This window comes from Oryctolagus cuniculus, chromosome 21, assembly GCF_964237555.1.
Source record: "Oryctolagus cuniculus chromosome 21, mOryCun1.1, whole genome shotgun sequence".
NCBI classification, from domain to species: Eukaryota; Metazoa; Chordata; class Mammalia; order Lagomorpha; family Leporidae; genus Oryctolagus; species Oryctolagus cuniculus.
The window spans coordinates 25,680,243-25,695,380 of record NC_091452.1 but is presented as its reverse complement, the minus strand read 5'-3'; the positions used below and the strand labels follow the sequence as shown (position 1 = coordinate 25,695,380).

At 48.5% G+C, this 15,138-nt stretch overlaps 1 protein-coding gene across 1 annotated transcript; it reads right to left on the bottom strand.

Annotated features, from left to right (window-relative positions):
- Nucleotides 1–7,696: 7,696 nt before the first annotated feature.
- Nucleotides 7,697–9,751, bottom strand: LOC138847386 (amyloid beta A4 precursor protein-binding family B member 1-interacting protein-like). The gene is made up of 3 exons (XM_070065868.1): nt 9,380–9,751; nt 8,817–8,887; nt 7,697–8,634 (listed from the first exon to the last, which is right to left on the bottom strand). Exons 1-3 carry the CDS (start codon nt 9,606–9,608, stop codon nt 8,344–8,346), a joined length of 591 nt encoding a protein of 196 aa, XP_069921969.1. The 5' UTR covers nt 9,609–9,751; the 3' UTR covers nt 7,697–8,343.
- Between the last annotated feature and the right edge of the window lie 5,387 nt (nt 9,752–15,138).

Genomic DNA, 15,138 nt, shown 5'->3' with positions numbered 1-15,138 from the left:
CACAGTTCCAGCTGTAGCAGTATTTGGGGAGTGAACCAATGAAAGGAAGACCTTTCTCTCTGTCTCTCTCTTACTTTCTGTAACTCTACCTGTCAAATAAATAAAACAAATTAAAAAAAAAACTTGTGAGGGATTTGCAGAATAAAGTGTGATGTTTAAATTCCACAACATTACTAGCTATACTTTTTAAAAACGGATTACAGCCATACCAGTGTTCATCTTCTCAGAGATACTTTGTGCATGACAATTCATTCTGGAGGCCCTTGCATGTCTTTGTCTTTGCCTTCCAACTTACTAGGATGTGAATTTCTACTAGTGCAGTTCATTGAACTCCATGTATATTTTTGCATCCTATGATGTGTCAGCGATAGAGGCATGAGAGATATTCCAGCTGCTGATTGACTCCTGTGAAGTACTTTCTACAACTGTAAGATCACAGCTGGGAACTGGGTTCCCAATCCAAGTTTTCCCCATGTGTGGAATGAGCCCAACGACTTGGACCCTCACTGCTGCCTCCCAATATTCATAGGAGCAGGAAGCTGGAAACCGGAGACAGAGCTAGGGAATCAAATTGAACCATTTCTTTGTTGGATATTGATGTCCTGTTTGCTTTATGACTTGGCCAAACACCCATGCATATTTTGATTATTCTTGTTCAAAATGTTTAGGCAATTTGGGGACACAATTCATATATTCTTGCTGTCCCTGTCTCATATCCCTGTCTCTCTGGACTCTTTATGAATATGTGTTATGCTTGATGGTGTCCCACAGGTTTCTGAAACTATTGTTTGCTTATTATTCATTGGACTGGGTCATCTGCAGGGTCTGATCCACAGGTTCGGTGTTTCTTTTGCCTGTTCAAAATCCTATTGTATGAGGAGTTTGTCCTGCAACGTTTAAGCCTTAGCGCTCAATGTCTGTGTGGGAGGCTTTCTGTGGAAATAAGGTGTTCACAGGTAGAGTCAGGGATGATGAGCTCATCCTGTGTCAGAGTGGGCCCTGATCCATTGCTGTTGTCCTTCCATTCCAGGCAAATGTGGATGTGGAAGGAAGAAGACTGATGGCACAGGCAGAGGCTGGGAAGTTGCAGCTGCAAAGCAACAACCCAAGATGCAGCAAGTGCCAGAAACTAGGAAGAGCCCATGGAGGACCCTACGCTGGAGCCTTCAGATAGAGCAGGGAGCAGCAGGCCTCTGACATCAGGCCTTGCCCTCCAGAACTGTGAGCAACCTTCCTTTAAAGCCAAGCAGATGGCAGTAAGGAGCTATGGTGACTGTAGGAAGCTGGTGCAGGCCCCTGCAGGGGGGTTCTCAGTTGTTCTTTTGAATTCCAGAAACTTGAGTCACTCCTCTCATAAGATATATTCCCTTCCTGTTATTTCCTATCCTGTGAAACACTTCTCTTGATGTTTGTAGTGCTTAACACATAGATTCCTTCACTAATTTGAGTATAGTGTGAATGCCGAGTGCTCTGGGCCTAGTGAGTTCCATGTCTGTACTTCCTCAGAGGTAGTGTCAGCTGGCTGCAGTCTTTTCTTGGTGATTTTGCTTGTGTTGGGAGATCCTGATCCTGAGCACTCCCAGGGTCAGTGCTTCCTGTGGAGGCCCCCCTGGACTCAGAACAAGTTGTGACAACAAGAGTGACATTTGCCAGACAAGGTCCCAGAGTCTGATTGCCCAGGCTGTTCATTGGTGCCTTCTTCCCAGCACATGGGTAGATTCTAGTACCCCAGGAGGAGCAAGAGGTTTGGCATTAGTCCTTGTGTATGTGAGAAGTCCAGCACCTCGAGGCTCTCTCATCAGAGAAGGGTGCACCTGTGCATTTCTAGATTCCCAGGAGTGTGCCAGAGCTTCCTGAGTCCCCTACAGACACTCATGACTTAGCTCTCCTGCAATATTGTTGGGTTAGTTTGTCCTTTATCTAAGGGAGTTGTCAACTACTTAGAGTATCCACAAAGTTAAGCAGTGGCTGTGATAGTTTTGAGAGTTTTGCTGGGGACCATTGTACTTATCACCTTGGACAAGCTCAAGGTCAGGTCAAGTTCAGCCTAGAAAGTGGGTTCTTCCCAAAGGCAGCAGACTCCTCAGAGAGTGCTCATTCTCTATGAATAAGGCTTTGGGGAAGCCACAGACTGCTTGTGCTCCCAGCAGTGGCTGCCCACTGCTGGTTTTCACCATGAACGTGGGCTTCAGTTTTCTGTGTTCCTGTGGAACTGCAGAGCAGCAGGTTGTACTCGGACTGCCACCAACCCCCTGTTCTTCCTGAGAGTCAGCTGTGCTTTGTTTTTCTGTGCTCGGTACTGCCTGGGTTGCTGCAGACGTTGGGTTAGTTTCCAGGATTCTTGAAATGCTAATGGCTTTTTGGCCCTTTTCCCTTTTGTGCTGGATGGGCTTGCTGCCCCTGCACCTTTGGGCATGTGGTCTTCAGGCCATCTGCTCCATGCTTCCTGGCCTGCATACTCCTCCACATGGTGGCTAGTGGTGTTCGGTATGAATCCAGATTTCTCTGTCTTTTTTAGATAGGGCCCTCACTCTCCTATGCATTTCTCCCACTGAATCAAAAGATTAAAAACTTACAAAATGTTAATGGTGACTGTTTTTACCTGGTTTCTCACTGACTTATTGGAGGGCAGAATTGGAGGGCTTTCAGCTGCTGTTTACTATACAGTCATCTACTTCTCCTTTTTGTGGCAATTGTAAGGATATAGCACATAACTGACTACCCTTGGGAGCTTGTGACTGTCAGAATATGCTGTAAATTCTCTCTCAGAGTGAAGGGCCCGAGTGCTCAGGCGAAGAAGATATTTAGGTGTGTGTGGAGCTGCTAAAGGGCTGTGGACTCCCTCAGACAATGACAGAGGACATGGGTCCCATGTTGAGATGTCATGGTCCCAGCCTAACTTGGAAGTGCAGAGGCTAAAGTGGATGAGAGCATCAGTGAGGCTGAGGGCACAGTGAAGAACCTAAGCAGCTACGTCCTGTGCAAGATCTTGAGGAGAGCAAAGGAGGTGGAGGAGGGGGAGAGAAGGGGCTGGGAGGGGCAGGACAGGGATCACTGGCCCATGGGGTTGAGTCATGGCTTCTCCCATTCTGCCTTTCTCCAGTGCCTTCCACGACCAGTGAAGATGCCTTTGATCTCTGTCTTCATTGCTCTCTTCAGAGGTTCCATCAGCTTTGGACAGCTCTATAGGCTAGATGAGTTGGTGAGTGTTCTGCTCTCTTTGGCAGCTCCTTTGTTTTCAGAAACACACAGGTGATTCTGTAGAAATTGACCCTAAAAATCCTTCAGCCTCATCAGGATTTCACCAGCTTTACATGCACGTGTGTGTGTGTGTGTGTGTGTGTGTGTGTGTGTGTGTTGCTGTATGAAATACATCAGCTCAGTAATACGGTGCTAGAAAAAGAAGATCCATGTAGGAAATGGCATACTAAGAAGGTAGCTGGAGGAAGGAGAGACATTTGTATTGACAACCATTAACACAGCAAGAATAGTTCTAAGTAGCACAAAGACAGGTGGATAAATGTGTGTAGTATCGTCCCCTGAATAATAGAGTAGTTATGTCCCCTAGCAATTCCACTGCTGGTGATATGAGGAAATTTAGAATTCAAGGACAGTGGGATTTAAAGATACACCTAAAATATATACTTTGTCAATAGAAGGTAGTTTAAGTTCCAGACATTTTTGTAATAAAACAAACACTTAGTACTTTCCTCAATAACTAAGGATCTTGGCAATTTGGCCATGTCCATGGAGTCTTCCAGTTTGTATTTTTTAAAAGATAGATAGATAGATAGATAGATATATTTATTTCTTTATTTAAAAGGCAGAGTTGGAGAATGAGAGAGAGAATCCAGTCTCCCATCCACTGGTTCACTCCTGAAATGGCCACAATGGCTGGAATTGTGCCTTTCTGAAGCCAGGAGCTTCTTCCATGTCTCCCATGTGGGTGCAGGGTCCCGAGTACCAGAACTGTCATCTGCTGCCTTCCCAGGTGCAAAAGCAGGGAGCTGCATTGGAAATAGAACAGCCAGATGTTGAACCAGTGCCCTTAGGGGATGCCAGCACCACATGTGGCAGCTTTCCTCACTATGCCACAGTGCCAGCTCAGTTCTTCCACTTCTTTACTGAAGAAAAATGGGTCACCTTCACAGATATTGGAAGAGGCAGGTTTTCAGCACAGCACCCGATGCTGCTTGGGACATGCACATCCCTTGTCAGAGTGCCTGGGGTTGAGTTCCTGTCCCACTTCTGATTAATTTTCTTCTGATGTGTACCCTGGGAGGCAGCAGGTGGTACTGGGTGCTGTTGGTTGACTGTGATTCAGGTAAGAGACCCAGAGTGCCTTCATGTCTGCTGACTGTGGCTTGGCTACAACTGGGCTGCTGTGGATATTTGCAGGGTGAACCTGCAAAAGAGATGCATCTTGATCTCTGTCTAAAGATTTTATTTATTTGTCTGAGAGGCACAGTAATATTAAGGGGTGGGGGGTGATCCTGAGATACTCCATCCACTGGAGATGCTCCATCTATTGGTTCCCTTCCCAAATGGTCACACTGGTGAGAGCTGGGCCGATCTGAAGCCATGAGCCAGGATCTTAGGACCTCTCCTTCCTTCCTCTTTCAAATAGGGATGGGATGGGAATAGCAATGGGAGCAGCAGAGCTCAGGCAGCAGCTGTTTGTACTGCAGAGACTGTTAGTAGCCCCAGTTGACGTGTGGGACACTGAGGCCCAGAGCCACCAAGTACCTATCTCATGGTGGGGGTCTGGAATCCATACTCTTATCTGTCAGCTGAACTTGTAACTGCACCCTCCTGTCAGTGAGGTGGGAGGGAGGAGGAACTGAAGTTGGTATTGCTGGCAAAGCCTCGACACAAAGGAGCTGCTCTGGGATGACAGCTTCCTTGTGGTGTGGCCCTTGTTGTCTGCTGTCAGGTTGTTTCCTGTGTGCTCTGGGGAGCAGTGTTTGTCCCCTGGTAGAGATGAGTTTGGACAAATGTGCAGAGGTGTGAAACTGTTCAGGACGATGGACAGAATCGAGTGCTAAGGGCTGAGCTAAGACCTCCTTGTGTCTTGCTGGTGAAGCCAGGCCCTTGCTTTTCTGGGTGGTGCTTTGTTTTTGACATGTCCCTATGTCTGTACCCAGGATCATTCAGTGTGGTTGTCCGAGGGTTAAAGCATTCAGTCCTTAGATCTTTATTCCAGGGACTGGAAAATAGGGAGTATGAGAGAGAAGGTTGAATCCTCTGAGCACAGTAGTAATTCCTGTGAGTGGGATGCATGTGCAGTGATAAGGAATTCAGGGAGTGGCTCCTGAGAGGTCCAGCCTTGGTCTTGATAGATATTTGCCCTGAAGGTGGTTTGGTGAATGGGCATCCCAGTGGCAAGGAAAAGATCACAATGTGAAACCAGGAGAGATAACTTCAGACTCTTTGGGGAGGAAATGAGAGAAAAGCTGAATTTACCTTGTTGCAGAAAGAATTTAAGTCCATGTGTCAGTTTACTCATAATGTGCATTTTCCATGACCTTTTGAAGTCCCTTCATAAAGGAACTGCTGGAAGTAGCTCGTATGGACATCTTTCCTTAGTGTGGTGTGTTTATTGCCATCAGTGAACCTGCACTGATACTTTATTATTCACTAAAGGCCACAGTTTATTCAAATTCCTTAGCTGTACCCACATGTCTGTTTTCTGTACCAACACTACATCCAGAATTTAGTCTCAGACTCTTCATGTTTTTCTTATAGAATCCATTTACTACTTTGAAAGTTAGACACACCCACTCACATGCACACTGACACACACAGAGTGAGAGAGAGAGAGAGAATGAGATCTCAAGACCTTCTATCTGCTAATTCACTTCCCAAATACAAAGGTGGGGCTGGGCCTGACTGAAGCCAGAAACTCCATCCTGTGCTCCCACATGAATGACAGGAACCCAAGCACTGAGGTCATCACCTGGGCCTCCCAGGGTGCACATGTGCAGGAAGCTGGATCAGAAGCAATGGTGGGACTCTATCTCAGGAAATCCAATATGGAATGGGGGCTTCCCAAGCAGATGGCAAATCTATTGTACTGCAATGCCTATCTCCTTAGACCTGACTTGATTATGATGAGATTGATGTCTTGAGAAGTCCAGGCCACAGATTGATGGGATGCACCTGCACTGGCATGTATGTGGGACTTGGTATTTCCTAGAGATTTCCAGGTTATGCAGCATGGTTTGGGGTTTGATTTGTGTGAGAGAGAGCAAGAAGGAAGACGACAGCATTCCAGGCATGTGGGAAGTGGGCCATAGGAAGGAAGATCTGAGTATGGCTGTTTCCATCTCTTTCTGCAGCTCTCCTAACAAATAAAATGAAAATAAGTTTTTTAAAACTTTGTTAGCTCTTCTTTTAGAAAAGATTGCCCCCTCCCTGGAGTTTTCTCCTCTCTAGCATGTGCACATTGTGCCCCCAGCAGTTGACCTATTACAGTCTGTGTTCCCTACCTACATTTGAGCCCCAGCAGAGGCCTGTGCTCAGTTAAGCTGGGATTCTCTGTATCTGACAGTCAAGGCAATTTCTGAAGGTGTGTTTTGCCAGTGACCTCACTTTTCTGTAGGATACAAGATGAGTTGGTGACTTCAGGTGTTCAGCTTTTGTCTTGTGGCATGGCTGGGAGTGACTATTGATATGCTTTGTACTTGTGGGTTAAAAGATATAAATCAATTAATCCTTTTTTGGAAAATGGGACTCTAACTTAGCTTGTTTCTCCTGCAAATAGTCTCTTTGCTTCCCCTTTCCTAATCTGAATGGAAGAGCAACAAGGAGGACATCTCCGCATGTTGACAATCAGATCACCCGGGAATCAGTGACATCCTAGAGTTACGGTTGTCCTTGGTTATTGTGGGGCGATGAGTTTTCTTCCTCTGTTCTTCGTGGCCTGTGAGCTTCGATGCCAGATGTGTGCTTTCTGGCTGAGCTGTGAGTGTAGATTTCCCTAAGGGACCAGGTGTGAATGTGTAGAGTGTAGACTGCTGGTGTGTGTGAGGGGAGATCCAGCCAATTGCAGCTCAGAGAGGAGGTGAGAAGTGGTGGCTGCCATAGCCAGGATGACCCTTCCTGTCTCCTCCCTTCCTGGGTTCATTGATCCTGGGCCCCATCCCTTAAGTTCAGCCATAGCTTTTTTTTTTCCTTCGTTTAGAGATTTATTCATATATTGAAAAGTCTGAGTTACAGAGAGAGAGAAGGAGAGGCAGGGAAAGAGAGTTCTTCCATCCACTGGTTCACTCTCCAGTTGGCTCCTAAGGCTGGAGCTCTACTGATCCAATGCCAGAAGCCAGAGGCTTCTTCCAGGTGTCCCATGTGTGTAGAGGGGCCCAAGGACTTGGGCCATCTTCTACTGTTTTCCCAGGCCATAGCAGAGAGGTGGATCAGAAGTAGAGCTCCCAGGATTTGAACCAGTACCCATATGGGATGCCAGCACTGCAGGCCGCAGCTTCACCCACTATGCCGGCACAGGTGCCGGCCCATCAGCCACAGCTTTTCTGCTCAGGAGGAGTCATTATGGCCTTTGGCTCCTTCTACTCCCTAGCCCCCAACCCTCCAGCCCCTGTTTCTTGCACCACAGGAACATTTTCCCATAGGATCTGACCTCCTGTCAGCACTCACACAAGCCAGCATTTCTCACACTGGATCTACAGAGCATAGACACAAAAAACAGAACGAGTATGGTGTTTAATATTAAATAAGAATCTTGTGTGGTGAGGAGCCAGCTGGAGGCCATGAAAGGAGCTGCCTGGGAGCAGAGTTGTGCCATGTCCTGGAGGGGAGGGAGGAAGGGTCACGCGGGAGGGTCTATATCCATAGGTGCTGGGAAACTGGGTATGAAGATGCAAGGAAAGATGGGAAGGCCAGGCATAAAACTGCCCCTGGGACCAGCAGGAGGAAAACAGAGGGCAGGAGACGTGGTTGACCTTTCCATGGACTATGCTGGAAACTAGGGGGTGAAGGGTCCATGGCCTCCTCTGGAGGGGGAGTATAGGTTGGTGTTGTGTCCATGGGCTCCTCTGGAGGAGGAGCCTATGGGATTGTGGTATCCATTGGTTCCTCCCTTGGTGGAGCGTAGGAGGGTGTGGTGTCCAGGCACTACACTGGAGGAGGAGCCTATGGCACTGTGGTATCCATTGGTTCCTCCTTTGGTGGAGCTTAGGAGGTTGTGGTGTCCAGGGACTCCTCCCATGGGGGAGCACAGGAGGGTGTGGGTCAATAGGCTCCTCCCATGGTGGAATGTTGGGAGTGTGATATCCCTGGACTCTTCCCGTGGTGGAACATGGGGAGGTGTGGACCCGCCCAAGATGTTTCTTATGGGGGCGTGGTGTCCATCAGTTCTGGTGGCTCATATGGCGGTGTGGTGTCCATCAGTTCTGGTGGCTCATATGGCGGTGTGGTGTCCATCAGTTCTGGTGGCTCATATGGTGGTGTGGTGTCCATCAGTTCTGGTGGCTCATATGGCGGTGTGGTGTCCATCAGTTCTGGTGGCTCATATGGCGGTGTGGTGTCCATCAGTTCTGGTGGCTCATATGGGGGCGTGGTGTCCATGGGCTCCTCCTCCCGAGGTGGAGTGTATGGAGGAGTAGTGTCCATGGCTTCTTCCTGTAGGGGAGCAGAGAGGGATGAGTTGTTTATAGCTCTCTCCTTTCAGGGAACATATGGGGGTGATGTGTCCCTTGATACCCCCCATTGGGGAGTATAGGGGGAGAGATGTCCATGGCTTCCTCCTGTGGAGGAGTATCAGGGGGTAAAGTGTCCATATCCTGGATAATTGGATGATGTACTTTGCAGGTTTGCTTCCTCCGCCTTCCATTGCCGGTTCGTCTGGTAGGATCAGGCGTGCTCAGTACAGGTCCTAGAAAGGAAAAGGCAGGAAGGATGTGAACTGCTGTGCACCTGGGTGACCTCAGCATCACCTCCCAAAGTGCTTTTGCTTTCTGTTACAAATGTATTATGTGTAAAGGTTGAGTTGGGGAATGAGAAAACCAAAAGAGAGCTTCCAACTTCTGACTTGACCCTGAAATGGCCACCACAACTGGCAAGGTAGCTGGCCAGACAGGGGCCTGGCACTTCACCAGTGCCTTCCAAAATGGCCACGTACTTGAGCCATGTTCTACTGCCTTCCCAGGTACATTAGCAGGCAGCTGGGTTGGAAGTGCAGCAGCTGGGACTCAACCCAGCACTCCTTTGGGATGCTGGTGTTGCAGGCAGTGGCTGAGCCCACTGCACCACAGCACTGCACACACACGTGCTCCCCGCACTTCTACCACACCTCCCCTACAAGGCTTTCAGATTTCCATGATGATCAGGTTACCTAGCCTAGGGGGTGGTGGCATCCTGGCCTTACCGATGTTCACTCTGTTGGAGCACACGCGTTGTCGAGTCTGAAGCCCGCAGAGAGTGGTCAGCAGTGCCACGATGGCCCTGAGTTTTCTTATCATCAGACTGGGTTGTCTGACTTTTGGTCTGTAAGACCTATGGTATTTTGCCCGTGGACCAACTGGTCCAGGGCCAGAGGCAGGAGTGTGACCCCGACCTGGGCCTGGGGGCCCCTTAGGTCGGTGGTCAGCCCCCATTGCTGGGGCAGGTGAGGGGGGCAAAATTTGCTCCCCAAAGTTTTTGAAAAGAAGCTGGTGAGTCTCTATACTATGAAGACTTCCCAAAGCACTTTTGGCTGCTATCGCTCCGAAGGGCTAAGGCCAAAATGCCACATCTGCAGAACCTTAGTGGTCACAGAATGGGCACGTGTCACAGAACCTGCTGCTAGGGGTGCGCATCATAGAGAGCAGGGCCTGGAGATGGGTGTGTCCAGGACCCAGGCTAGGGGTGGAGTTTGCCAAGATGGCCTTAGGAGTGGCACATTGTGCAGATGACATGGGAGGAAGTGGCCCCAGCAAAGGCTGCCGATCCCCTCTGGACTCTTGTGTCCCTCCAGGCTCCTACTGAGGGCAGAGGGTGTCTGTATTGAGCATCATGAGCTGTTGGTAGTGCAGTGGCCCCCTCAGTGCTTTTCCAGGGCCTAGAGCCCTCAGGGCACTGGGCAGGACCCATTGCCCGATCCCTGACCCTCAGGTGGGTGAGTGCTAGGAGCGGTCTCTTGGCAAGCAGGTCCTGTAGGCTATGGCCGCATTGGTGTCACCCAGTGTGGGTCCTCCTTCCCTTGTCCTGGAAACACTGAGGAGAGAGCCCTCAGGGCAGAAATGCATGTGCCCCTCAGAGCCTGAGGTGCTGGCAGCATAGTTTTGGGCCAGGTAGGCTGGGAGAGACATGCTGACCATATAACTGAGATTCCATTCCTGCGAGTTCTCTGGGGAAACGCCAAGTTGGATTTCCACAAAGACCTGTTTATCAATCTGTTGCTGCTCCATTCCCAGATCTAGATCCTGAGGTGACCCAACTTCATCCTCTTATTTAAAAAAAAATTTTTTTTAATTTATTTGAATGACAGAATTAGAGAATGATCCTCCATCTGCCAGTTCTCTCCCCATGTTTCCACCACAGTCAGGGCAGGTCAGCAGAAAGCCAGGAGCTTCCTCCATGTCTCTCACATGTACAGGGGTGCAGGGACTTGGGCCATCCTCTGCTGCTTTCTCAGGCACATTAGCAGGGAGCTGCAAGTGCCTCAGGGTGTGGGATCGCACATTGCACCATGATGCCGGCCCACATCCAGCTTTTCTAGAGCGTGTCTTCATGTTTCAGTTGTTCTGGGCATAGCACTGTGGGTCCTGTTGCTTTTCCCATCTGATTAGAGTCCCTTTTCTTCCTGTTCGGCAGAGTAATGAAACCTTAGGGCCGCACGATTCTTTGACCTTCTGCTCTGTTGTGACTGTTCCCCTTGGTGTGACCTTTGTACAAACAGAGCCTCACCCTCTGAGTCTGTGCTTTCTGTTTTGGGTTCTGCAGATGTCATTTAGAGAATTTAAGGGCGAAAACACAGCCAGCAGTGATTTAAATCCTTAACGTTTCTCCTGCTCTTCATTACTCCTGATGTACCAGACTTCCTGTGGGCAGGATTTCACTTTAGCCTGAAGAATTCCATCCACTTGGTGCTGTTTTGATAGCAAGTGGTCTTCTGATGACTGCTCTTAGTATTCCTTCTTGTCCATCACCCCTCCTTTTTCTGCATAGGGGGCTGAGATCCTTCAGGGTGTCTTGGTTCCCTGGAGATTCCTGGGGAGGTCTTTTCTTTCCGCACTTGGAGGACAGGGTTCTAGTATCCTGTGGACTTTGTGTTTTCTGATGAGAAGTCAAACCCTCTCATGTGGGTATTCCCTCATTGGGAGCGTGTCATTGGCTCTGATTTCAAGATTTCTCCCTTTTTGTGCATTGCTCACATGTCCCTGTAATGCTTCTGAGCTACTTGGATTGTATTCCTAAAAGGGCGATCTTCCTGGCCATTGGATTCTTTATGGATTTTGTTGTTCACTGTCCCCCCCTCCCATTTCTCCCCGCCCCCATTTCAGGCTCCCAAACATTAGGACTCTTGCTCTGGTTCACACATCTCTGAGGCTCCATTCATTTAGCTTCCAGCTTCTTCCCTTCTCTTTGTTCTTCAACTTGTACCTTTCTGTTGATTGGCATGTAATCTGATCCTTCCTCATTTTCTACACTCTGGTCCTGATTCCATCCATTGCATTTTGATATGAATGTTGTACGTTCAGGCCTGACATTTCCAGCTTGTGTTTTTCATGTAATTCTTTGTCTGCTCGGAACATTTTCTTCCCATTAATTTCCAGAGCATTTGCCTTTCCTTCTTTGGAAATGGTTAGAGGAGATGCTGTCCCTAGTCATTCCTCTATGAGGACAGGTTCAGAGCCAATCGGTGGTCTTTTTCTTTGAGAGCTGATCAGACTGTCCTAGTCATCTCTATGTTTTGTTGTGTACTGCTCCGTGGTATTCTGGACAGTGTGGGAGACTAAAAGCTCTCAGGAGGATGCTCATTTTCCTTCTCCGTTGCTCTGTGAAGCAAACCACATAGCGCACATCTAACTGATCTTGGTGTTTTGGCTCATGTCCTACAGTGGTGCACCTTTGTGCAGTTTTCAACTCATTTTCATGGAGCTGTGTCCACTGAGACCTTGTCCCCTCAGAGGTCACCTGGAAGTCAATTGCTTGGTTTCGTGGGGGCTCAGTTCAGCAGTCTTTCTTCCTCTGGGGCGTGGCCTGTGTAGGTGCAGTCAGAGGGATCTCACATCTTGTGCTGATTCATCTGCAGACTATTTGTCCCCTGCAGCTCTCTGATGTGCACAGTTCTCCTGACCTATGCAAGTGCCGCTCTTCCATGTTCTTCTCAGTGGTGTTTACACTCATGCCGTGGTCCAGATCCACCGACAAGAATACCTGTGAGGTGAGATTGTTTGAGGAAAGATCGCTGGAGACTTTCCTCCTCTTCTTTGGAGAATGCCATTGTTTCTAATTTGTTTGAGCAGAAATAGAGTAATTTCCAAGGTTTTCCCTTCGCTACTGCGGAGAGAAAGGACAGCTTTGTCAGTGAAGGGAGAGGAACAAAACAAATGGGTATAACATTCCTATTCCCCATCAGTTTCAGGTTGACTGCAGCCCCGGTCAGGAAGACCCTCCCTTTATCTCCATGACAGGCTGGCCTGTCAGCCTGGTGGGTCCGTGGTTCTTTGGCCTCTGTGTTCTCCGTGCACAGCTGAGTTTGCCAGCCATGGAGAGAACCCCAGGGGAGGGCCAAGTGTGTCCACATTTCAGTCATGTCCATGTTCCCTATTGTGACTGGTTTGTAATCTCTGGAGTTAGTGATGACTGTGCTTAATGGAGAATAGAAATGATCAATCCTGACACTCCTCAAGCAGCACAGAAGTTGATATTGAGCATGAGCCTGTCCCAGTGTCATTCCTTGCCCCTGTGAATGCATTGGGCTGATCCCTGCAGGCTCCCCTTCCCCATGGATGCATCTCAGTTTTTTCTCTCTGCAGTTAGCCCTGATGTGTCCCAGGAGAGTGTACAGTTCATATGTAGTCATCCAGGGGAAGGAGCTGTGACTGGACAGACATGGAGCAGCCCTTACTGTGTATAGATGATGGCTGGCAACAAGAAAGGAGTCAGCTGGTTGGGGGGAATAACAGGAGCTTCAACTATGTTACTGTTGCATGTGAATTGTTTCCCATTTAAATAATGGATCAATTGAGCCAACAAAAACCTTATTCTTGCTAATCATTGATCAGCCATAGGATTGAGGTGATCCATAAAAGAGAAATGATAGCTGGACATGTTCACCCTCATTTTAGACCTGGTACATCGTAATTGCTGAGTAAGCCTGCTGATTACCCAACTTTGTGGAACCATGATTCTAAATCGTTTTGGTAAAGCAAGTGGTAATTCATTTCCTGAATTACTTCAGAGTGGATATTAGTAACACTTTTCTTACAGATGTTAATTATTTGAAAGGCAGAGATACAGAGAGAGAAGGAAAGAGACTTTCCATCCTCCAGTTCACTCCTAGATGGCTGCAATGGCTGGGGTTTGGCCAGGCTGAAGTTCAGAGCCAGGAGCTTCATCCTGGTCTGCCATGGGGGTGCAGGGGCCCAAGTACCTGAGCTGTCTTCTGCTGCTTTTCCCAGGCCATTCACAGGAAACTGGATCAGAAGTGCAGCAGCCATGACTCAAACCATATGTGATGCAGACCCTACCATGTGGAGGCTTTACTTTTTATGCCAAAGTACTATCAGCTATTAATAACTTTTGTACAAGAAATACAAATAGAAATGAGCATGAAGAGAAAATAATCACTCAGTTTGGGCCATCTAGGAAGCCAGAAAATAGTTTGATTAGGACAATGTAACAAAGAGTTATTAAGTTACGATAGAAGAGTAACTCTCTTGTATAGAGAATTCCAATAGGTGTCCTAGGGCTCGGGAAGAGCACCTAAGGAAGTAAACATTTGTAGGGGTCCCACTCCCCAAGGATGGGCTTCAGAACTCACAGGTTGCAGTTGATCCCAGCAGACAGTGGGCAAGTGTTTGTATGACTGAGTGCAGATTTGGTGCACTCTCACTGGGCTGAAGACAGCCATCTGAGGTCTGTCTCCCTCTCTCCTCAACTCTGTCTCCCTGCACACACCTCATGTGTGTTTTCCTTTGGTTTTTCTAAAAGATGTATTTGTTTGTGTGAAAGAGTTACATGGAGGGAGGAGAGACAGAGAGAGGTGGAAAGAGGAGAGAGGGGGGGAGAGAGAGAGAAAGGGTGAGAGAGTGAGAGAAAGTTAGAGAGAGAAAGGTTGAGAGAGGGAGAGAGAAGGAGAGAGAGCGAGAGGGAAAGGGAGAGGGAGAGGGAGAGGGAGAGGGAGAGGGAGAGGGAGAGGGAGAGGGAGAGGGAGAGGGGGAGGGAGAGGGAGAGGGAGAGGGAGAGGGAGAGGGAGAGTCTTCCAGGCACTGGTTCACTCCCCAGTTGGCTGCCATGGCCGGAGCTACACCAATGCAAAGCAAGGACCATGAGCCAGGATCCTGGTGCTTTTTCTGGGTCTCCCACATTGTTGCAGAAGCTCAACAACTTGGGCCTTCTTCCACTGCTTTCTCAAGCTATAGCAGAGGGCTGGATCAGAATTGGAGCAGCCAGGACTTGAACCAGCATGCATATGGGATGCCGGTACTGCAGGCAGTGGCATTTTACCAGCTACGCCACAGCACCAGCCCTTTCCTATGGTTTTTGACTCAGTCCTGTGTTTTGAGAAGTATTTTTTAAGGAACACGAATGGATTTAAGTATTTCAAACTCTCTCTGAGGTTGATATTATTATTACGACCATGTATGTCACAGGTAATGGAAGATAAGTCTAAGGTGGCAAAGAGAAACCTCTGGTGACTGATCTTCAGGCTTGGACTGTGGGACTTTGGACAAGCGAGGGAAAGCCCCTGTGTGCTTTATTTCCTCACTTGTGCAGGATGGTGGACAAAAGAGACAATGTGTAGTTGTGGTGGTTCCTGGGTGTGGCTCAGACTGGGGCTGTCACGGTGTGCTAGAAATGTGGAGAGAGTGATAGGAGGGCAGGTGATGCTGGGAGGGTGTGAAGGGATCAAGGATGACTTGGGGAGTCAACAGTACAGGGTTGACCTCTGGGAATTAGCAGAGTCCAGGGCTCGGT

Coding starts and splice junctions, on each gene's coding strand:
- LOC138847386 (XM_070065868.1), bottom strand. CDS start 9,608: ATGGGGGCTGACCACCGACCTAAGGGGCCCCCAGGCCCAGGTCGGGGT. Junction 8,888..9,379: donor CTCCAACAGAGTGAACATCG/GTAAGGCCAGGA, acceptor TTTCCTTTCTAG/GACCTGTACTGAGCACGCCT. Junction 8,635..8,816: donor GGAGGAAGCAAACCTGCAAA/GTACATCATCCA, acceptor GCTCCCCTACAG/GAAGAAGCCATGGACACTAC.